Below are 24,799 nucleotides of genomic sequence, written 5' to 3'. Positions count from 1 at the left end.
TATTTAAATGGCTTGGATATTTCCACATTCGTTATTACTGCCTGCTTAGATGAATGGGAGAAGGGATCACGGTTGGGAGGTATTTGCAATCAAAGCTATATATGAGAGTATTGGTTGATCTCAGCCATCCCAAAGATGGTTTGGACCTTTTTGGCGGAACTACTCTCAAGGGTTGGGTCATCGGAATCCAGGGGGATCCAATCCTTGAGGTGGGACTCTTGGCTTTTGGCTGGAAGCCCATCATTACAGATATGGGGAGGATAATTCCATATATCCTTGGTCTCAGTCCTAACAGGCGGGTTTAGCTTACACCTGTGCCTCTATATCTGTTTTGATGCTATCCATCGGGTAGGGTATGGAGTGGACCATCTGGGAAGTATACTCTCATTGTGCCGATAGTGGAAAATGCAAGTTTCCTTTCCAACGCATGATACTTTCTTGAAATTCTCAAGCAGGTAAACCAACAAAAAACAAAGAAAATCCCACTCTTAACTATGGACCCTTCAAATACTGACTCCCCATCCCCTGGATTTGCTGACTCCCCCCTGGCAGTGTTGACGACCTCTGATAATGTGATAAGGGAAAGTTCTGTTGATGACCTCGAAACGGGAAAGGACCATTCTACTGATATTTCAAAATCGAGTTATTTGGGTAACACGAGAAAACTTCGTATCCTTCATGTTACCCAAATTTCAATAGAGACTAATTATGATGATCTATGTAAAGCATTTGAATGCTGTGGATGCATAAAAGAAATAAGGATGAAACTTGAAGCTGAAACATGGGATTCATGGATATCTTACAGTAGTTATGACGAAGCATTTAGTGGAATAAATAACTTGAATAATATTAAAATTAATAATTTGAATGTCGCGGCTGCTCTCTGCGATAAGGTACCAAAAGATTTGGATCTGTATAGGCCTGCCGATTGGTTGGAAAAAGACGCAGATTTAGTTATGCCCTCCCAGAGAGATCCAAAACCACCGATGTGGCTTATAGCTGAATCAAAGGGGGTTACAGGGAATTATTTTAAAATATGCAAATTGATTCAGAAAAAAGTAGGAACTATTGCACCAGGCGATATATCTCGTTTTGGAAAAAATAGTTTCCTTATCCATGCTAAATCCAGTACACAGTCTGTAATATTGTCCAATATGAAAATAAGTAATGATGACATTAAGTTAGATGTCAAACCCCACCTAAATTATAGCTACGGAAGGGGCGTAGTTTTTAACAGAGATCTATATGAATTTACAGAGGAGGAGATACTGGCCATGTGTCCACTAAATGTATGGAAAGTTCACAAAGTCCCAGGTACATCAATGATAATCCTTACGTTCCAGGATGCTGATGTACCTTTTCATATTATTATTGAGAACGAAAGGATTAAAGTAAGACCCTTCAAGCAGAAGCCACCGCAATGCTTCAATTGTTTTAAATTTGGGCACCCGTCTAAAGTTTGCAAAAATGAGATGTGTGGTATTTGCTCCAAATCTTACCATGGAGAGTGTGCACTTGGAGCCAGGTGCTTAAATTGCTGCTCGAATCATAAATCCACAGACAAGAGCTGCGAGCTATATAAGTTGGAGGAAGCTGCCCTCAACAAATCAAACTTAGAACATATAAGTGTGACCCATGCCAAAAGACTGTTAAATAAATCAAATACATATGCTAAGGCATTAAAATCAAACCAACCTAGTACTGCCAATAGCTCAAAAAAAGTACACCATCTGTTAAAATGTCAATTAACGAGGTAACCATATTACCTCCTGAGGCTTTACCACGGTGTATTAACACTAGGTCATTGCCCATTGCTGTACAGCCTTCATCCCCCATTACAAAAAATAATACAAACCTCTCTCAGGCCATGTCCTTGCCTGATCTGATGGAGGTTCCACTTAAGACTAACTTACCTGATGCACCTGTAGTGGGAAAGGTGCAAAAACCTTGAATCCCACCATCTATTAATCATAAAAGGGAGAGACCTCCATCTCTCTCTCCAACCTCCATTAGAAACGTTAAGGTTATGACATCAAATAAATTTGATATTTTATCTGTTGATGTTTCTAATGAACCAGAAGATAAACTGAATAAATCAGAAATTCAAGTTGAGGTCCACCATCCACCTCAACAAATAGATCAAAAGGATACAAAGAAAAACCCAAACGTAAAACCCAACATAACAAGACCACCTCAGAAGAAACATACAGGTAATAATGTTAGATTAAAAACTGCTAATGGGAAGACCTCATCCAAGATGTCTTCCAGAAATAATCCATAGTTTTCTCCTCCATTTTGCAATGGAACTGTCAGGGTTTGAGGGCGAAATACGAAGAACTTAAGCTCCTAATTCATGAACATTCCCCCATAATTGTATGTCTACAGGAAAGTATGCTTGATTCTAACACTCCTAGTCCTCGAGAGTATGTTAGCTATAGAACACCATATAATCAACAAGCAGGGAGCCATGGCAGAAGTCTCATGTACATTCGTCGAGATGTTCCCCAAATACCTATGTCCATACGTACAACCCTGCAGGCAGTGGTTGTACAAATGATATAGGGAGAAAATATACAATATGCTCTCTGTACTTACCTCCAAATGATAATATTTTATATGATGATTTAGCAGAGGTCATTCAACAACTCCCTCAACCTTTTCTCTTACTGGGAGATATGAATGGTAGACATCCTTTATGGGGTGATGTTTTGGCCAACACAAGGGGCAATATTATCTTGTCAATTTTGGAGAATGAGGACGTGGGACTCCTTAATACAGGAGAGCCCACGCACTTCCATGTTCAGACAGGTACCTTGTCATGCATTGACCTTTCAATCGCAAGCTCTAACTGCCTTCTTGATTTTGATTGGAGGACATTAGATGATTGGCCTGCTAGTGATCATGCACCAATCATTATAAACACCAACAAGGGTCCGCCTTTGCAAAGATCGCCACGATGGAATCTAGACAAGGCAGACTGGGTTAAATTTTGTGAGCTAAGTGAAATCGAAGGGAGAGCAGAACAGTTTGAAAGTTTTGATGATGCCATAGACCTATTGAATGGAACTCTCCATACAGCAAGAATCAATTCGATTCCCAAAACCACAGGACTATTCAAAAGACGACCAGTCCCGTGGTGGTCTTCAGAATTAACAGCCTTGCACAGAGCAACCAAAAAATCCCTGACTAGATTGCGTAGTCGCCGTACGGATGAAAATTTGATATCATACAAAAAGTGTAGAGCACAGTTCCGTCATGCCATGAAAGAAGCTAGACGCCAATCTTGGGTGGCTTTTGTTTCCTCCATTAATAGTAGAACACCACCATCTTCTGTATGGAGGAAAATAAAGAAGATTGCAGGCAAATTTACCCCAAACCCACCACCAGTGTTGAAAGTGAATGGTCAGTTTGTGACTGAAGGAAATGAAGTTAGCAATGCCCTGGCTGACCATTTTTTAAATGTATCGTGCAAGAGGGTAGCAGCTCCTGGTCACCAGTACAGGAGTATTGAAGAAAAGAAAATTTTAAATTTTGCAACAGGAAGGGAAGAATCGTATAATTCTCCTTTTACTGAAAGAGAACTTGATTCCGCACTCGCTACTTGCAACGATACAGCTCCTGGACCCGATGGAATTCCATATGCAATGGTTAAACGTACATTTTAATACATAGTTATTTATTTTAAGTATTATTAATAGAATATGGCATGATCATAGTTACCCAAGTGTTTGGGAACTAGCCATTATTTTAGCCTTTTTAAAACCCGGTAAGGACAAGTTTTTAGCAGCAAGCTATTGACCTATTGCATTGACTTCCTGTTTATGTAAAATCATGGAGAAGATGGTCAATGTAAGGTTGATGTGGTACCTTGAAAAGGGTATTTTATCACAGATTCAATGTGGATTCAGAAAAATGCACTCAACAACTGATGTGTTAATAAGACTTGAGTCCTCTATTTGTTAAGCCTTTGCTTCCAAACACCACCATGTGACAGTTTTTTTTTACCTTGAAAAGGCATATGATACCACATGGATATATGGTATACTTGAAACAATTTATGAACTAGGATTAAAAGGAGAACTACCACTATTTATTCAGTCATTTCTTTCGCATAGAATTTTTCAAGTGAGAGTGGGGGAAACTCTATCAGAGAGTAAGTGTCAGGAAGAAGGAGTTCCTCAGGGGAGTGTGCTGAGTGTAACCCTGTTTGCACTAGCAATTAATGGGATATCCTCTGTCATTCCCCAAGATGTTCTCTCAACATTATTTGTGGATTATCTCTCAATATCATTTGCTGGCACTAGAATGGGCAATGGTTGAGAGAAAAATCCAACTCTATTGACAAAATTATCCAGTGGGCTGACATGAATGGATTTAAGTTCTCGACAAGTAAAACTACCATTGTCCATTTTTGTCATATCCGGGGAGTACATCCAGACCCGGATATATACATTAAAGGTCAATGGATACCATGTGCAAGTGAAGCTAAATTTTTAGGTTTGATATTTGATTGTAGGCTTACATGGGTTTCTCACTTAAAAGCGTTAAAAGCTAAATGTCTCGAGGCTCTGAATATCTTAAAAGTATTGTCTCATACATCATGGGGGGCAGACCGCAATACTATATTAAAATTATACAAGGCCTTGATTTTTTCCAAAATTAGTTATGGATGTGAAATATACTCTTCAGCCACCCCAAGCTGGCTAAAAATATTAGACTCAATACATCATGCAGGTATTAGATTGTCTACAGGAGCATTTAAAACCTCACCTATCTCAAGTCTCCTTGTTGATGCTGGAGAGTTACCTCTAGACCTTTACCGAAGTCTTCTATTATTCGGTATTGGTTTAGATTGCAAAGACTCCCTAACTCTTTAGCCTTTCAGACTGCAAGCCTTGTAAGACACACATCATACTTTGAGTTGCACCCAAAATCTCCTCAACCTTATGGCTTTCGGGTGAAACGATTATTAAACAGTCTGGATATAATTAGAAGTAAGGTACTTCCATTCAAGGTATCATCAATGCCTCTATGGAAATTACCAGAGATATCTTTTTGTAAATACTTTATTGGAGTTAAGAAGAATATGACTGACCTAGAAGCCAGGTCTCTTTTTATGGAACATGTTGAAGAATATAGAGGATCGACCTTTATATATACTGATGGCTCCAAATCTGATGCTGGCGTTGGATTTGGAGTACATAGTAATGATTTTAATTGTAGAGGTGCACTTCCTCTAACAGCTTCCATATTTACTGCCGAACTGTATGGCATACTAACCGCTATTGAGAAAATAGCATTGGAGGAGGGGGGTAATTTTACAATTTTTAGTGATGCAAGGAGTGTCCTTCAAGCTTTAGAAGTTTTTAATTCTAGCAACCCTCTAGTTTTAAAGATTTTAGAATGGCTTTTTATTATTGGACGGAGAGGTATAACAGTTAGATTTTGTTGGGTTCCAGCACACGTAGGTGTGTCTGGGAATGAGAAGGCAAATTCACTGGCAAAGAATGCTGCATCCGAGTTGCTGCCAAGAAGATATCCCATTCCGTGTAACGATTTCCTACCTAACATCAAGAAATTGCTTTGTAATAAATGGCAACAGCACTGGGATAGTCTAGATAGCAATAAAATGAGAGAAGTAGCAAATGCCATATTACCTTGGAGGTATAACATGATGCCCCAAAAATGGGAGACTTCTCTTTGTCGTCTCCGTATTGGTCACACTCGGTTGACACACGAGTTTCTGCTGAAGGGCCAACACCAACACTATTGTGAAGACTGTTTAGTACCTCTAACAGTGAGGCATTTGTTGACTGAATGCCCCAATTATAATAACTTAAGGAATAGATATTTGTTTGAGGCTCAAGGTGAAGGTGGCAGGTTCATCCTTGCCAAGATTCTTGGACATGTGTCCTACTATGCAAGTGGCATTTTTAGATTTACTTCAGAAGCAGGTCTTCTGAAAACTATCTAACGTTTATAATGACATTCAACTTTTACGGTTTTAATTGAATAATCTTTAATTTTTTTATATATATAAACTAAATGATATCGGCGTCAATGACCTTAGATGTCAGGATGCCTGAAAACCTTAAATCAATAAATCAATTGGAGCTATGCTGATCCTGAAGGGCATAGCTTTGAATACGTAGGAGTTTCTTGCCAGTCTGAAACCAAGGTAGGAGGAGAAGTGCCGACCTATTGGAAGATGGCAATAAGCGTCAAAAGAAGGATCTATGGAGACGGTGTAGGCCCCCTGGGGTTGTGGGGTTCGTATTTGCAAAATAGTTAGTACTGTATCTGGAACTTGTCTAGAGGGGACATGTCCAGAATAGTTTGAAGTGTTCAAATCTTTATTCGGCACGCAAAATAGCCGCCCTTGAAAGTTCATGGATTTTTTGTAGTGGAAACTCCCTTCTGCAGGAGATCCTACACGTATTCTTCCAGGAATGGAGTTGTGGGTTGGAAGAACCTCTTGAACTGTGGTGGCTTCTGTCTCCAATTCCTCCAGCCTAGTCCTTTTGAGACTATGCTGTGTGCCCAAGGGTCGAACTTCCGTCGATCCTTAAAGCGATAGAGTCTTCCCGCTAAAGAATCTCTTCATTGTTGTTTTGAGGGACCTGCTCCATTATGCGCCTCGCTTCTGTTTCCCTAGATTGGCCACCTCTTCCAGATCTTCCCCTTCCACTTGCATTTTTCCCTTGGAGCTCTAAGGGGATGAGATGTGGTAGTGGTCTGTTCGTAGATAGAATTAAAGGCTGGGGACTGTGTAACGTACTGCTGGGGAACCGTGTACACCGTTTGGGGAATGGTGGCATATTTGGCTGTCGCGGAAGGAAAAATTTCTTACCCTTAAAGGGTCTCCTACGCTTCTTGCCTTTAGGTTGAGGTCCTTCTCTGGGGCATAAATTTCCTCTTGGAGGACATGCCCCATTTCTTCATAAGGTTCTTGTTCTCGTAAGCTGCCTTGTCCATGACTTTTTTTTTTTACCACCTTTTGGGGAAATAAATCTTTCCTCCAGATGTTGGAGTCAATAAACTTTTTAGACTCATGCCTAATAGTTGCCGCTTATTAGGACTTGCTCTCTGCAGGCTCTGTTGGCTAAAAAGAACATAAGCAGATCACGATAGAAGGTATTTAAATGGGTCTTTGCCAGAACAGGGAAGAGGTCAGATTTTATATAGTTCCCAATTAGCATCTCGAAGATAAGACTGGTGCGACAAAGACGCTGCCAGTCTTTCTTTGGCCTCTAATTCCGCTTTTAATAGGAATTCCAGAATTCTAGGCAGTCTTTCACTAAACTGCTTACCTCCCATGTCTCTATCCAGTTTGCCAACTGTGAAGGTGTATTGAACATCTTCCCAACTGTCGGAGTCATATGGGAGAGCAAGAGAAACAGGCTTGCACTCCTCAAGCATTGGCAAAGGTCCACCTTCCAGTGCTGCCTTCTTAACAGCCTCCAAACTCTTCGACGCAAAGGGAAAGACAGTATCCTTAGGAGCTACAAATGTAGCTTGCTTCCTGTTGAAAGCATAATGTTGAGTATTAGTAAACTCAGCTGACTTGAGCTCCTTAACCAACAATGATTGAGCCTTACCGTGGTCTAAGATGATCTTTTCCTTGGGAATTGTACCATCCTTAATAGACGCTTCAGAATGGAAGGGGGTGTAAAACTCTAAATCTGAAACAGATTTGGAGCCCAAGTCGTCACCAATGTAAAGGTACCCCTCACTCAGAACCATGTATTCTGCGTAATGCCAAGGGTTCTTGGCTAAACAGTCTGGAAACTGGTGGAGCTTTGGCCTTTGGTGCCTGTTAAAGCACCTCAATCTTCGCTTCTAAGGACGCTTAAGCTCTATTATGCTCTGCATGAATATTTTCCATGGATGCCATGAACTCCAAATGTCCAGGGAACAAGGGGGAAGTTGGAGTTGGAAGAGGAGTGCAAGATGAGGCAGATGAAGTAGATCCAGGGACAGGATTAGGCAAGGAGGAAGTACTAGGAGCAGTACTTCTGTGCTGGCTGTCGAGTGAGTCATCCCAGGCTTCCGTTGTCAGCAAAACCCTCTCTTTTTCTGATGAAATGGAAGAGGCTGTTGACATGTTGTCAGCATCCAAATACATGTCCTGGAGCGCGACCCCGACTTCGTCATCTGCAGGATCTGGTTGTAGCACGAAGTTGAACCGTTGGTGTTTGATGACTGTACACCGCAGTCACATCAGGTCTGGGGAACAGGAGATCCTTCATTTCCAGGGAAGGAAGATATGGGGCACCTTGTTGAGAGCTCCTCTGAAACCCTCTCACCCAGTGTCTGATGGTTTTCTGGCCCCAAATTTCCTCATATTGAGAAACGTTGGTAACGTGGAAGCCAGTACTGTATGGAGGAGATCCTTACATATACTGCAGTTTGACAGTTCCCAGAAAGTAAAGGATCCCATGGAATCATGACAGTCCTCATGTTTCCTGCAGGTCTTATGTCCGCAAGGCAGCTTGACCCACCTGGTACAGGTTACCGTTGAACATTCCATGTCCTCAGCAACATGTAAGGATAGAAAAATTTCAATGGTTACGTTATCGACACAATCTTTTTTATATCTTAATTTATAAAATATATAATATTTTAAATAAATTGGTATATATATATATATATATATATATATATATATATATATATATATATATATATATATATATATATATATATATATATATATATATATATATATATATATATATATATATATATACCAATTCAAAGGTTTTTTTATCTACTACTATCTACAGCTAGGGCTAGACTACAATGGAAGTTCATGCCGAACATCTCATAATTCTATATAAATTGCAATAGAGTGGTAGAAAGGAGGGAAGGTAAAAGATTCATATCAATAGAACACTTTTTCAACGAAATTGGTCAATCAGACAACTTAAGGTGGCAACATCAGACACCGTTCAACCTAAGGGAGCAGTAGCTGTGCCCTAGGGTGGCAGCTATGTAAAGCTGACATGGGCCCAAGGTCTAACCTTCCCTTAGCTGGTAGGTTAGTCGACGCAATGCTGTAAGTAGCCATTGCTAAGTTGGCAACCAGTAGACAAACCCTGAGAGAATAGTCAAAGGTAAGAGAAACGGTATAGTCCATTAATAGAGGGGTCAGTTGGTAGAGCTGACTGGCACTCACACAGTTCACATTAGATTTATCAGGGAATGGGGTTTTACCCATTGAAAATAATGAAAGCCATCTGAACGGCCAGGATGCCAAGAATTCGTAAATTTGAGGAAAATCTTGACAACTAGGCATCCAATCGTTCAATTTGGAGGATAATGTTCCTCAGATATGATTGGAAAGATATTATAAAACGACTGCTTATTATAAGCTATTGCCCAAAATATGCCAGGAGAATTAGAAAATAGCTATGATCCTTTAATCATACCAGCTATACTAGGAAGTTTACCAACTAGTCATAGAAGAGGGAAGGTAAACTCCCAGAGGTGGATATCAGGCTAGAGAGCCTGTTGTCCAAGGTTGCTTGGTATAATGAGCAGGGTGACCTATTCATAAGTCAAGTTACCAGTAAGGAAAAGATCTAGGCGAGGGTAAATATGCAGCCAAAGTAATTGTTCGGGTTAAATGTGCCAAGAACCCAGGAAGCCAGACCTAAAAGAAGGTTGGAGGGTAGGGTGCACACGCAGGCAACAAGTGTAAGGCGACGGCTAAGGTGGCAAGGGAGCTTTCTCTTTAATAAAAGATGAATGGATCTCAGTCTACTCACATCTAGAGGTAATGGCACTCAAGCCGGCACGTCTGGAAGTATGGCATTGTGGTAGTCACTAAAGCTAGGAAAATTCCGACTGAGCAAACGAACCAAGGCTCCGCAGCGAGAAAGACATAGCTTAGTGGAGGGAGCCACTACCAACCACAAGGCGACTGCTAAGGCGGCAAGAGAGACAATCCTTGTCTAGGATCAAATTTCAATACCTAAATAGGAGTAAGCTGACAGAAACCCCAGGCTTGCTAGTCTAGATATATAGCAATAGAGGGTCCTCAAATGCCTGGGAAGAACAGACTAGGCAAAGGAACTGTAGTTCCACTGCCAGGAAGAAATTGTAGCCTACCAGAAGACGGCCGCTGAGGCAGCCAAGAGAACTAACCTAAACTAGGGTTCTTCTATGCAAATCCGAGGGTAGACTAACAGTACCCAAGACGTGTATAGCAGCTGAGGACTCTTCAAATGCCAGGGAAGATCAGACTAGGCAAAGGAACCGGAGTTCCATGGCAAGGAGGAACAAAGTCTAACAGGGAAAAGGGAGTTAAGGGACCTAGAAAAAGTAGGGATGCAGGACAGGAGGGCCTAACTGTAGTATTAGAACAATCCGGAGTCATTTCAAGGGATCTACAGTAAGTAGGCACAGAGAATGAGTCTCTCAAGTGGCTGCCACTTAGCCAAGACTAAGAAAGATAGCCTAGAAGAAGGGTAAGGCGGCAGGAGAGGCAGGCCTACCTGTCGATATTAGAAGAGAATTAGTTTTGTTCTAAGGGAAACAACAGAAAGTACAGAACAAATTCCCACAACCAGTGCTGCCTATCCAAAAACTAAGGCTAAGTAGATAGAGTGGAAACTGTTGACCTAGGCTGACTGTGTCTGTCCATCTACAACTCTCGAGGGAACCCCTTCAAGAAGGCAGCTCCCATGTATGATGTACAATAGAAAGGGAGGATTGCCAACTGTCACGAGAACCACACGGTCCAGTGGTAAGAAGGGAGGGAAGGAGGGGAGAAGGAGACAGAATAATAGCTACCCTAGGCCATAGGCTAGGTGTAACGGCCATTCTAGAACATCGGCTGGGTAAGAAAAGCATGCAGTAAAGCAATTGTCTAACCTAGAATAATAGAGAAATGTAAACATATTTTAACAAGGCTAGCTACAAAATTCATATAGAAAACTTGAGTAATTTAGAATTATGAGAAACCAGCCTCGAGCATGCGGCGGCGACATAGTAGAAACAGACACATCGCAGAAAAAACAAGTGGGAGTTACGAAATTCTCCACAAAAAACTCAGATGGTACTCAGCTTAACTGATGTAGAAGATGCAGGGCATCCATAATTCAAACACTCAAAAAACTTTGAAAAAAAAAAAGTTGAGAAACTCCCAAGCAAGCAACAATAGGGTGGCTGCAAGAAGCAATGGAGAACCAGCGACCGTGTTTACAGCAACACACTGGTATTGAAGTTGTAATGGCTCTCCCATGTATCCAATCCTATCCCATATCCTTTGAGACAAGGTTAATGCCATTCTGGGGTGGATAGCCTTGGTTATTTTAAACATGTCCCTGTTACATACACAATATCTTTCGGGATATTCGCTCAACAGGATGTAACCCCATGATACCTCCATAGGTAAAATTCTCTGGTATATTACTCGCAGAAATACCTCAAGTAGAAAGCTGCCTAGACGAACTTCCATCAGGACGATATGGCTCAAGCCCAAAAAAAAGTTATTTTAGAGAACTAGCGGCCGCATGAAAAGGGAATCGCACAATTCAAACACATATTTTGGGACCGCACTGTACCTTACGTTAATGCATCTAACAGCTGAGAAAAATACTCAAAGTAAAATTTCAATTAAGGTGGACTGACTGCCAATCAAAACATGAACCTTCAGCTTCCTCAAGTTATATTGAAATAATCATTATTAAATATTCACACCATAATAAAAATATAAATGTTATTGGGCGCGATCACCTACTACGTCACTAATAGCCAAGATAATGCAAGAAAAAACTAGAGCTGCTATGCAAACTAAAGAAATTTAGCCAAGTGTTACCAGTCTTCTCTGGATTACCCTGAACTAAATGTAAATAAAACATCAAGTGGTGTGTTCCAGAACTTTAACTTTAAATTACTGATCAAAGCATTCAACTAACAACTAACATAACTTGAAATAAGAGGGAATGTGAGAGAATAATATTCCTCTTTACAAATAAACACAACTCTGCAGCCACCTGCCAGGCCTAATTTACATTTCTGCAACACAGTCAGGAAAAATTGGATTTGCATTGTGATTTATTTGCTCAAAAGAAACTTCTGAAATTCAATTTATATCGCTGGGCAAAGTAAGGACATGTCTATTAGACACCAGCGATGAGATAAACTGAAAAGCAGGAGGTCATCGACTAGTTATTGCCATTACCCTTTGCAGGGAGAGATAAACAAGGTTATTGCCATTAAGCTCTTTTAGAGAAGAACACTCCCAAATCAAATCATTGTTCTTTACTTTTGGATAGTGCCATAGCCTTTGTATCATGGCCTTCCACAGTCTTGGATTAGAGTTCTCTTGCTTGAGGGTACACTCGAGCATGCTTTTTTATCTTTCTCTTTCTCTTATATTTTTGAAGTTTTTATAGTTTATGTAAGAAAGATCTAATTTCATGTTGTTACTGTTCTTAAAATATTTCATTTTGATTGTTTATTTCTTTATTTGTAGTTTATCTATGTCCTTGTTTCCTTTCCTCACTGGGCTATTTTTCCCTGTTGGAGCCCTTGGGCTTATAGCATCTTGCTTTTCCTACTAGGGTTATAGCTTAGCTTGCGATAATGATAGTAATAATAACTGCTAGATTTGTCTGAGTACTATAATAGAGGCCTAGGCCTTCTTCTTCTTCTTCTTCTTCTTAGTCTACATCTTTTCCCACTTCTATGTGGGGTTGATGTTTCTGGTCAGCTTTCTCCATCTACCTCTGTCCCACACCTCATCACCAGTTAATCCCTTTGATCGAAGGTCATCCTTGATACAGTACACCCACCACTTAATCTTTGAGTCCATTCTCGTCTTTTTACTTCTACAATTCATTAGTCTGCAATCAATTACCACTAACCTGTGTTGCGCTACTATACTCTCCCCATTTATCACCTTGCAATTTCTGACTTCCTTCAGATGGTCTCTCTTACACAGCAGCAAATCTATCTGGCTCTCCCTGCCACCACTACTGTAAGTAATCAGTCTGTTAATCTTCTTCTCAAAGAAGGTATTGATCATTGCGAGATCAAAAGCCAATGCAAAATCAATCACACTTTCTCCCCCATCATTTCTCTCACCCACACCCCAACCTCCATGCACTCTCTCTATCCCTTCCCTACTAATTCCCAAGTGGCCGTTCAGATCTCCTCCTATAATTACCATTTCCCTTGCAGGAATTATTCCTAGCTCCTGGTCCATCTCCTACCAGAATGTATCCTTCTCCTCCTCCTCTGTACATCCAGTTTGCGGGGTATAGGCACACACCACATTGACTATTGTTGCTCCCAGTCCTAGCTTTAAACTCATAATTCTGTCATTTTTCCTATTCACCCCAATCAAATTTTCCTTCAACTCTTTCGATAATATTATTCCTACTCCATTTCTTCCTTCCATATTTGCTCCACTGTAATATAATTTACAACCTTCGCCTAGTTCTCTTGCGTTATTTCCCTTCCACCTGGTCTCCTGCACACACAGCACTCCAATCTTCCTTCTCTCCATGAGGTCAACCAGCTCTCCCCCTTTTCCAGTCATTGTCCCCACATTCAGTGTTGCTACTCTCATCCTCTCCTCAAAAATTTTCCTCTGAGCTTGCCTCTTTAACCCAGCCCGCCCATGACTGGGTAGCCCTTGCCGATTTTTCGGAGGGATCAGGCGAGGTCCCAACGCATCGCTGAAGGGGAACGCCCTAGCATTAATTTCATTCTAATTATACTCACTGACCATAGTTGTTTTGGCTAGTTTTTCATGGCCGGATGCCTTTCCTGCCGCCAACCCTCCCCATTTACCGGGCTTGGGACCGGCACCAAGTTGAGGCTGCCCTGCCCCCCTCAGTGGCTGTGTTTAATAGAGGTCTAGGCCTATTGAATGGAAAAAAAATAGGAATTTTTTAGATTTTGGATAAATGTTGATTTAAACCAGGCTCTAGGAGACAAGCATTATCAACATCAGATGATCATAGAAAATCTAGATTATTATTAGAATTTTGTTTATGCTTGGTTGATTTTTAATGTAACATTTTTATTTTAATAGTTTTTATTTATTACTTCCTTCATCCCCTGCTATTTAGATTATTATTAGAATTCTGGTTATGCTTGGTCAATTATAGTGTTCTTTTTAATGTAATATTTTTTATTTATTACTACTTTCATCCCTTTTTATTTTACATAAAATGCTTGAATACTATGATATTTTTGTCTTAATCATTTGACTTTTAGGTGCATTGCTGAGAAACTCAAATGTGATGGAGAAAATAACTGTCCGGATGGGAGTGATGAACTCAAGTGCAGTGGGAATTGTGAACCCAACATGTTCAGATGTGAATCCTCGCCGTTTTGTATATTACAGTAAGTAACCTTTAAAAGGAAAATTGGTTCATCAAAAGTCCATCGCTTCTAATATCATCTTTTCATATATCTACAAAAAATCCCAGGTACTCTAATCCATGGAGGAGGCATAAACATCTTCTATGCATATGTTAACACTCAAGTGTATACTGTAGTTACCTAAGTTCAACAAGAAATTGTCCCACCTCTCGTTTTTGTTGACTAGATCTTTTTAGTTAAGTAAAAAATCTTCAGTTTTACCTGATCCAATATTTATGACATATTTAAAACTATTCCCTTGTGACAGGAAATATAAGAGTAGAGAAATTTAACTTATGTCATTAGAATATTTGTGATAATAATATGGCATAATTAAGTAAAATAATACTTAATTATGCCATATTATTATCACAAATATTCTCATTATGTATGCAAAAGATTTATCTACCACCTCATCCTTGCAGTGCCATCACATTTCTGTCTCAAGAATTTGATCCAGAGAATTTCTACCTGAACATATGTTTTGCATTGATATACTGTAGACCATACTGTGTAGAATTAGAGTTGTGCAAAAGAGGTGTTCAATCATTTTTCTTCCCCTTTATATATTTCATACAGTATTTCCTGTAGAATTCAACTTAGATCCATTTTAAGATTGCATATTCAATGAGTCTTTTTTTTTTTTTTTTTTTTTTTTTTACTTGTTGTAAATGAAGCCAGAATTTACTTATTTTCAGGACATCCAACATGTTTCATTGTCATACAAAGAATAAAATACAGTCAAGGACTTTGTAGTGTTTTTTAATATAGATTGATTACATTTTCTGATCATTGATCTCAAATAAGTATATTGCTGAACTTTTTTCCTTTGTATCATTCAAATGTAATATGTCATTAGATGATATACAAATATTATTAAGTTAATTTTGCTTTTACAGGGACTGGGTGTGTGATCATGATCCAGATTGTAGTGATGAATCCGATGAACGTAATTGTAGTTCATCATGTGGACCAGGATTTGCAAGTTGCAATAACAATGCTTGTGTACCAACTGCTTGGCTCTGTGATGGAGAGAAAGACTGCGCAGATGGACATGATGAAGACGATGCTTTTTGTGCAAATCATTCATGTGCCCTTGGTCGATTTAGGTAAGTACAGTAGTAGTGATTCTGAATTTTTGTGTGTTTTGGATTTTTTGTACTTTCTTGAATGCTCAAAATGTGTTAAGTATTTCTGGGAACCTCCCCTGATGCTCATATTGCCTCTTCTACAGAAGCTTAGTTTAATCAACATTTTCTTGTAAAATTAAATGCAAAAAATAAATTTTCCAATTTTCTTTCCCTTCAATACATAAATACATGGCCTTAGTAAAGGAAGGAATGTTCTAGTGGTAAGTGGTAACTTTATATGGCAGTTCGTTGTGTAAGTGGTAACTTTATGCGCCAGTTTACTTTGTTTCTTCAGTTTCTTAGTCATCTTTGCTGAGTTCAGATGTTCTCCAGTTTGCTTATTATTGCACACTTTGTTAACAGTTACTGCGTGGGGTATGCATGGGAATGGTTTCTAGGAGATTATGGTCAGCATTTACTTTGCATCTTATGTCGGGGGCAATACTGTGATTTAAATAACCATTGTGATGAATGTATTTCCCTCACATTACTTATGGAAAGTATGTTTCAACGGATGCTGTTCAAGTTAACAGTTCGCTGCAAAAGAAAACTTAGTTCTGGGGAAAAGCCAGGGAAGTCTAGGCTCGTTGATTATTTAGCGATGACGATGATATTGATAAGCCTCCACTTTTAGACAATTCACATAATCAGCCAGCTTTCAATAGTGATGAGATTAATAAGTTCTTGACATTGCTAGCTTTCTGCTGTAAGTTTAGAATTCCAGTAAATCCTTCCTTAAAAGTGGTAAATCTGGTCCCACATCCCTTGTTGACAAACTTAACATAAATCCCTAAGTTGTTTAAATTTAGTATTTTCTTTCAGTAATGGTTCTGAATGTTTCCTGTGCATTACAAATTTGAGTCTCACAGAGCCTCAAATTCTTAAATTACTGTAGATACATCTGTTACTAAACCCTTGCAATACTGCAACCCAAGTCACTCCATAACACAACTAGATTGTGAGGTAGAAGACCAAGTGGGTAATCTGGATCCTAAATTGTATCATATTACATTATAGGTGGATGGGGTGACATATTTTATGATTTCCTAAAATCTTGTTGGGGTTAATGAGGTTTTAACTAAACTCAATCATTTGTATCCTGTTTTGCTTGGTAGTGCTCCATTAACTTGGCCCTTAGCTCATCATGGGTTAATGCAAGCTGGTTAAGAGTAAATGCTTGTACATCGAGTCCTACATACGAATGCACAGCATGCCCCGTATATACCCCAGTCCTTCAGTTAGATATTTATAAGGTTAGAATACGGCAACACACAACTGTCAGCGCACCGACAGGATAAAAGGCTCACCCTTCGCAAAGGGGAACTCGAAAAGTATACCGTAAACAAACTATAGAGGTTATGTAGCACGATGGCCCGACGGACCTGCCGTAAAATTATAGGCCTGGCCAGATACCACAAGACGAAAGAAGAAACTCAGAAACTAAAGAAAAGGCATACCCAGTCAGCGAACCAACTGAACAAGGAAAAATGAGCTCACCCTTCGCAAAGGGGATCTCTAAAACATTGCCTTCTTAGTTCTGAGAAACTCTGAGGAATGTGGCATTAGTCAGTCAGTGAACCAACTGACCAAGAAAAATGAGCCACCCTTCTCAAAGGGGATGACGTTTGTAGCATGATGGCCAGGAGCTCCCAACAAAACTGCCAACTCTAGGTTAGGCTAACCAAAACTGATACGAACTCACAAAAAGACTAAAATAATAAATTGTAATAGAATTATATATAAAATTGAGTCCTTAGCATCGTAATGCTAAACCAAAACTAGTTAACGTGACTTACCCAAAAATTTAAGTAAACACGACAAAAAAGAGGCCATCAAGGACTAAGCCCGACGCCATGCTAGCAGGACTCAAAGCGCTCAGGCTTCCTCTAACCAAATGCTAAAAACTTAGTCTCCGAAGGGAGCTAAAATCAAAATTAGCATAAACAAAGCCAAAGAGAGGTAGATACTCAACTTTAGCAAGAAAGAGGAAGCCAATTCTCAAAACTAATCATCAAAGTTTGCAAAAAAAGCGCCCCCAAAAATCAACTGAACTGTAGCCATCAGCTGCGTTCGATGGAATAAGAAGCAGGAACATATAGGGGCACACGAAAGTGATAGGATGTGTAACGGCTCCTTATTTATCCTTCCCCTTAGTCGATTAGACTGGGTAAGGTCTGTTTGGGGTGCAGCTATCTAGGTTATCTTAGGATACGTCCCTGATTGTACACGATATCTTCGGATAGTCGTTTCCGAGGGTTGGAACCCTGTGATACTTGACGGTAATTTTCTTGTAATATCAATCGCAGAGATATTATACTGTAGAAGTTGCCAGAAGGAACTTCCATTAGGGCGACATGGCTCGAGCCTAAAAAAAAAACTTGGGATACACTAAGAGGAAGTGAAAGAAATCACAGAGGCAGTCCTTTAAAATAAGGAATTATTCTATTTACAAACTTTATGTAACCTTAATTCTGGGAAATACCTTAGTAAGTTGAGTACAGTGAGATAAGTTTCGAAGCCTCTTATTCTTCTAAATTTGCAGAAGTAACAACTTCCGAGATTGTTTATACCCCTCGGTTCTCAACTTTGTTGTGGATAGAAAAGATATACAGTTGTTTCAGATTCATAAAAAGGCTAGCAGTTCTCATTCCTATTTATTCCTTAAGCCTTTTATAATACAGATACCTTCTAACTTGTATAAGTATTGACCCCATCAGTGGGCCTCATAAACTGAGAGCTTTAAATTTAGGTTTCCAAGTTGGTTTACTAAACAGATGCTGTTTGTGGGAGTGAACAGTATGAACATCAAAAGTTTATAGAAATAAAAATTTCTTATTTCTATACTCGCGTAATATTCATATACTGTATATGCCTACCCTCCTTACCTACTATTGTCGTATCAAAATGATTGGGATAATTTCATGTTCAAAACATAGGAGACAAAGAGGCTGGTACATCAGTTGCCATTTACTTCCAAAGTGTTTTTTTCTATAATAGGGGTATATATTTATTGAAGGGAAAGAAAATAGGAAAATTTTTAAATATTTGAAAATTTCACGTGTAACTTTTGATTAAACTGAGTTGGAGAGAAAGAATAAGAAATTTTATTACTAGAATTTTATTTTTATTTTTCAAGATTTTTTATGGTTTTATTTATTCATATCTACAGATGTAAGAATGGTAAATGCATCCTTGAAAATCAGATTTGTGATGGAACACCCCAATGCACTGATGGCTCAGACGAAACTTCTGATTTATGTAAGTATATTTTTAATGTTGTGACAGTTATCATAAAGAACTAGAGTACTTTTTCTTTCTTTTATATATGTATAATTGATAATTATTTCAACTGTTCATCTAAATATCAGTAATGTATATTCTAATGGTTTATTGTAAAAAAAGATAGAAACTCGTAATCTAATTTTGTTACGGCGCGATATACAAACATTGTAATCATTTAATATATGAATTCGCTTCAGCTCAGCTGAAACAGCCGAAGAGAAAGAAAACCTGGCAGTTGTGCTGATTGGTTGGCTGGCGGTATGGGGCGGAGCTTAACTCCCCCCCCACCCACCGCCAGTCCGCTTTCCCCATTCACTCGCTTCAGCTCAATGTGGATGGTTGCACTACTCTCCGCTCTCTACGCTACAGCCTTTTGCCTTTTCTTGTGCTTGTGTACTAGTGATTGGTCTTTGTTATGAAGGAGAATGTTAACTATTTAAAATGCAATGTTGTGCAGGCCATGGCGGGCATTGCAATGGGTGGTGTTCGTCACCTTCTGTAGACCCGCACACGCTCTGCTCGACATGCAGGGGAAAACCTTGCTCTCAAAGTTCTCCTTCCCGTAGTGTGAATCCTGGCCGCCATTTTGGGAAGCCCGGATTCACATCCTGTCGGGGTTTTCTCGGGTTTCGCCGGGGGAGTGGTTGACCATAGCGCTCCCGCTCTTTCGGCAATCCCGAGAGACACCTGAGAGATTGCTGTTACCGATGACGACACGTTACCCGGTAAGAAGGGGGAATTTTGGGCGTCTCGGATTATCAGGTAAGCTTAACTTAAATTTGTTAAGACGCCGTTTAAATATGGCGGACGAGCTTCAACAATGTCATTTGAATGATACCATTGTTGATGAACACATAAATGTAATCGAGTTTGTAACAGGATTGCCAGATTGGCCTTTTTCAGTTAAAGACGTCAATTTTGGCCTTTTTTTTATTTGAAATTGGTTACCCTTTAGCAATATCATAAAAGGTTGGCCTTAAAGGCTATACCTTTGGCCTTTTTTAACTTCTTAAAGCTGCAGTTGATCAAAGTTAGCCTTTTCTCACTTAGGAAACCTGGCAACCCTGGGTTGTAACTTTAATGACTCCCATTGTTCACTGATGCCCTGTTGTTGTTGACTATGTACCTGATAAAGGGATTTTGACGAAGGAAAAATCTATTTCTGGGCGAGAGACCTGTGCCGCCCAGTGAAATGCTCCTTAAGCACCATTTCAAAGGAATATAACTGCTAATATTACCAGAGAAAAAATGTATAGGAATGCTAGGTTGAACTAGCTTGCTCACCTAATGGTGTCGGTATAGACTGGGGCGAAATACCAGAGGTCTCGTACCATTTAGACTTCTTCTCTTCGAAATCCCTCAATAGTGAGGTGCAGTTCAACCTCCCCTGCCTCGCAGACCAGTACTACTAACTCTACCCACGCTTGCCCATCACTCCTTACAGCACCCTTAAGTTTGGGGTCTGATCAGGGGGGGAGCAACTAGGGTGGGTTCACTGGGCGGCACAGGTCTCTCGCCCAGAAATAGATTTTTCCTTCGTCAAAATCCCTTTTCTGGGCTCAATCCCTGTGCCGCCCAGTGAAATAGTACCAGAGAAAACGAACCCAAACTTCATTAACTATAAGGGAACGAATTAAAATCAACATAACAAACAGTGGTTTAATCAAAAGTTAACGTAGAAGACGGTCGTCTTTAATAACATCAGCATGATAAGGTATAATATCCCAGGAAGGGAAGACAAATGAACATTAAACTTGAAATAAAACCAATTAAGGTCAAACACTGGAACAAATTATATAAACTTGGACACTAAAGAAATACAGTTCGTATGGTAAGAGTAAATTGAACAATGATAATAAAATAGCAATGTTACGAAATGGGAACACCCATGGGTGTGATATAACAAACCGAACTCAGGTTGGAACTGTAAGTGAGGCAGGTAAGAGGAAGAAGGTGGAAGATATCGGATTCAGGAATTAGTTAGAAGGAATTTGTCCGGGGGATACCACGCTCCCTGCGGCTACGGTAGCGAGTTGAAGGGCCTCTAATTGTTTAAGATAGTGCCGCTTGAACACTGAGGGGGATTTCCATCCCGTATATTTAGAGAGATCTGTAAAGTTCATATGATGGAAAAAATTTATTGAGGTCGCTACCGCCCGAATGTCGTGGACGTGAGGAAAAGACTCTGGATTGGCCTGTTTAATGAAATACAAGATCTGTTGTCTGATCCCTTTCAAAGTTATAGTCCCTCCCCACTCCCTGATGAACAAGGGTCCCGAGGTCTTATAGGAAGTCCTTGATAGAAAGGACTTTAGAGTGGTAACCGGGCATAGGGAAGGATCCTGAGGGAGAGGGATAATTTTCCAGGAGGACCATCTATTCTGAGGGTCTTCATTTTTGGCCAAGAAGACCTTGTCTGGGGAGAGGAGGACCTCTCCTGACGGAAGGAACTCTATGTGGCCTGGGTCCCTTGATAAGGCAGCTAATTCCGAAATCCTGGCGCCAGATGCTAAACTCACGAGAAAGAGAGTTTTTCTGAGTAGAGGGATATACTCACATGAATCGTTGACGGTTTCTGACGCTAGTTTAAGAACATCATTGAGAAACCAGGAAATCGAGCTAGGACGAGAAGATGGTCTCAGTCTGGCACAGGCTCTTGGGATCGAAGCTAGCAATGAATCTGTTAGATCTATATTAAAGCCGATTAGAAAAATCTTCTTCAAGGCAGACTTGATGGTAGTAATAGTGTTAGCTGCTAAGCCCGACTCAAACAAGGTTCTAAAAAAGGTTACCGTTAGGTTTAGTGTCATAAAGTCAGTATTAGAATCCTTCAAAAACTTTGCTAGTTTTTTGACCGCTGAGTCATATTGACGAAGAGTGGAGTCTCTCTTGTCAGATTCTAAAAATAAAGTATTTTGGGGGTCTATGTTAGCCCCTTTGTGTGCCGCAAACTTCATGAAGTCCATAAAGTTAGGGTGTTCTGAATGTTTGAGGAAGCGAACACAGTGCACGTTTGTACTATCTGGGTCAAAGTCGGGTTGGGAATCTGGTGAGGGTGGAGATTCAGCTCCAGTAAAAGAGGAAACCAATTGCTCTTGGGCCAATTGGGGGCCACCAGGGCTACTTGACCTTTGAAGGTTCGAAGTTTGTCCAGCACTTTCATCAGTAGGTTCACCGGTGGGAAAAGGTAAATCCTTTCCCAGGTGTTCCAGTCGAGAGACATGGCATCCGTGGCGTAAGCCCGAGGGTCCAGGTTGGGGGCCACATAACATTTCAGCTTGTGGTTGGATTCCGTCGCGAAGAGGTCTACCTGGAGATCCGGCACTTGGGAGAGGATCCATTGAAAGGATTTGCGATCTAGTGACCATTCTGACTCCAACGGTACCGTCCTGGAGAGTGCGTCTGCCACAACGTTCCGAACTCCAGCCAGATGGACGGCGGATAGGTGCCATTGGTTTGAGGCCGCCAGGGAGAAGATTGCCACCATCACGTGATTGATGGGACCTGACTTGGAGCCCCCTCTGTTTAGACAACGGACTATGACTTCGTTGTCGAGGACTATCCTCAGATGTTGTTTCTTGGCCGGGGAAAGACGTTTCAAGGTTAGTAAGACAGCCATGGCCTCCAGGACGTTTATGTGAAATTGTTGGAACATTGTGGACCAAAGGCCCTGAACCTTCCTGTGTTGGGAGTAGCCTCCCCAACCTGATAGTGAGGCATCCGTGTGGATGACTATCCTTGGAGGGGGGTACTGCAACGGAACCGACTTTGATAGGCTCTTAGCGGTTGTCCATGGGAGAAGCCTCTTCCGAAGAATGGGAGGAAGGCGTGTCTTCTTGTCTCGACGTTTGTTGTTCGCTCTGGAGCGCCAAACTCGGTTGATGTCTTTCAGTTTCGCTTTCAGAAGGAGGTCTGTCACTGAAGCGAATTGTAGGGACCCTAGAATCTTCTCCTGGTTCCTTCTGGAAGTTATCTTTTCCCCGAGAAAGCGTTTGGTATTTTTCGCAATCTCTATCCTCTTGGACCTGGGGAGACATAGAGTGTGAGAACGTAGGTCCCACCGTAATCCCAGCCACTGAAATCTGGTCTCTGGTGTCAGACGAGACTTTCCGAAGTTTATTTGGAATCCCAGAAACTGAAGATATTGGATCACCTTGCTTGTTGCCTTGAGACAATCCTCGGCGTTGTCTGACCAGATTAGCCAATCGTCCAGGTATGCGACGACTTGGATTCCGTGGGATCGGAGTTCCTGAATGACCGATTCCGTCAGTTTCGTGAAGATTCTGGGCGCGATGTTGAGCCCGAAAGGCATCACTTTGAACGTGTAAGCCTTGTCGTCCAGTCTGAATCCTAGGAATGGGCGGAAGTGTCTCGCTATTGGAACGTGATAGTAAGCATCGGTAAGATCGATGGAGGTGGTGACGGCCCCACGGGGAAGCAAGGTTCGCACCTGCGAGGCGGTAAGCATGTGAAACCTGTCGCATTGAATGGACAAGTTTAGTCGGGACAGATCGAGGATGACCCTCCGGCTGTCGGAGTCTTTCTTCGGAACGCTGAATAAGCGACCTTGAAACTTCAGATATTTCGTTTCCTTGATCGCGTTCTTGCGAAGAAGATCTTGGGTAAACAGAAGTAGGTCCGGTGTCGAGGGTTGATGGAATTTGTTCGGTGGAGGAGGCCCTTCTATCCAACTCCACCCCAGGCCCTTGGAGATTATGCTGAAGGCCCAAGGACTGAACCTCCAGCGACTCCGGAACACATAAAGTCTCCCTCCTACCTGAAGACCGTCAGTAGTTGGAGGTTTTACCGCCTCGGCCACCACGTGACCCTTTTCCACGGGAGAAATATCTCCCTTTGCTTCTGTTCTGAAAAGAACCTCTCGAACCGGGGCCCTTGCCTCGTTGGTATCCTTGGGAGGAAACCCGGGACTCATAGACCGGGTTATAAACAGGAGAGGTAAACGAGTTCGAGGCCACTTGGCTTTCAGGGACGAGGACATACTTCACTTGGGGCTGAGACTTGGAGGTAGAGGGTTGGATGCCCTGAGAGACCGGGACCGACTGGACTACTTGAAGAGGTTGGCGGAATTGAGTAGAGCTATAAGGGCGTAGCCTCTTTCTGCCCCGGGAGTGAATGCTCGATTGTTCGAACTTCCGTTTGGGAGTGAGACCCCAACGGACTTTGAGGCTCTGGTTCACTCTGGCAGCTTCGCTCAATACCGAGTTGACCATGTCCTCCGGGAATAGGTCCGGACCCCAAGCAGAGGCTTTAATGAGCTTATTTGGCTCATGGCGGATAGTGGCTTCAGATAAGACATGCCTACGGCAACGTCTTTTGGCCACCAAGAAGTCGTAGCAATCTGCTAACAAAGATTGCAGGGTGGCTTTAGTCATAACTTTAAAGGAGTGTTCCTCGTCATAGGTAAGAGAAAACATCTCCGCCATAGTCGAGACGTTGAGGCTCCGGCTAAACCTAGACCGGGACTCGAACTCGAGTCGGATTAAGGTTTCAGGTAGTCTTGGGAGGCGTTCACTGAATTGCGTCGATGCACAGTCAGCGGATAGCTTACCAGAAGTGAATGTCGATTGAATGTTAAGCCAACATTCATTATCTGATGGGAGCAGCAGAGATGTAGGATCTGTCTCCCGGAGTTGTGGCAAAGGTTTATCTTCGGCCACTGCCTGAAGGGCTAATTCAACCATTTTGGTGACGCAAGGAGTGGGGGTCTGTTCGTCCACAAGAAACATGGTGTAAGTACTCTTGTGGGGGGTCAGTATGGTGTTTGTACAACCCCACTCATTTAAGGTTCTAACCCAAACAGACTGAGCCTGTTCCTTCGGAAAGATAACGGTCTCTTTAGGGACCTTATCTAGCCGTACAAGAGCCTCCTCCGTAAGCCGGGCGAAGCCGGGGAAAGGAAATTGAAAGCCGGGAGGGAAGAACTCAAAATCTTCTATGGGCCGGGTCGCAAAACCCTCGATGGTCAACATTCCGTCCGTGAAAGG

General features: G+C 41.3%; 1 protein-coding gene across 4 annotated transcripts in view; it reads left to right on the top strand.

The window, feature by feature from the left end:
• Positions 1-24,799, top strand: part of LRP1 (LDL receptor protein 1) — a 1,015,507-nt gene that overhangs the window by 765,637 nt on the left and 225,071 nt on the right. For all 4 annotated transcript variants that reach the window (XM_068367027.1, XM_068367026.1, XM_068367028.1 and 1 more), the window contains 3 exons: positions 14,236-14,364; positions 15,282-15,491; positions 18,682-18,770. In XM_068367027.1, coding sequence (XP_068223128.1) covers positions 14,236-14,364; positions 15,282-15,491; positions 18,682-18,770 — 428 coding nt within the window. The remainder of the gene's footprint in view (positions 1-14,235; positions 14,365-15,281; positions 15,492-18,681; positions 18,771-24,799) is intronic.

Source organism: Palaemon carinicauda, chromosome 44 (assembly GCF_036898095.1).
Source record: "Palaemon carinicauda isolate YSFRI2023 chromosome 44, ASM3689809v2, whole genome shotgun sequence".
Taxonomy (NCBI): Eukaryota; Metazoa; Arthropoda; class Malacostraca; order Decapoda; family Palaemonidae; genus Palaemon; species Palaemon carinicauda.
This window is presented reverse-complemented; position numbering and strand designations above follow the sequence as displayed.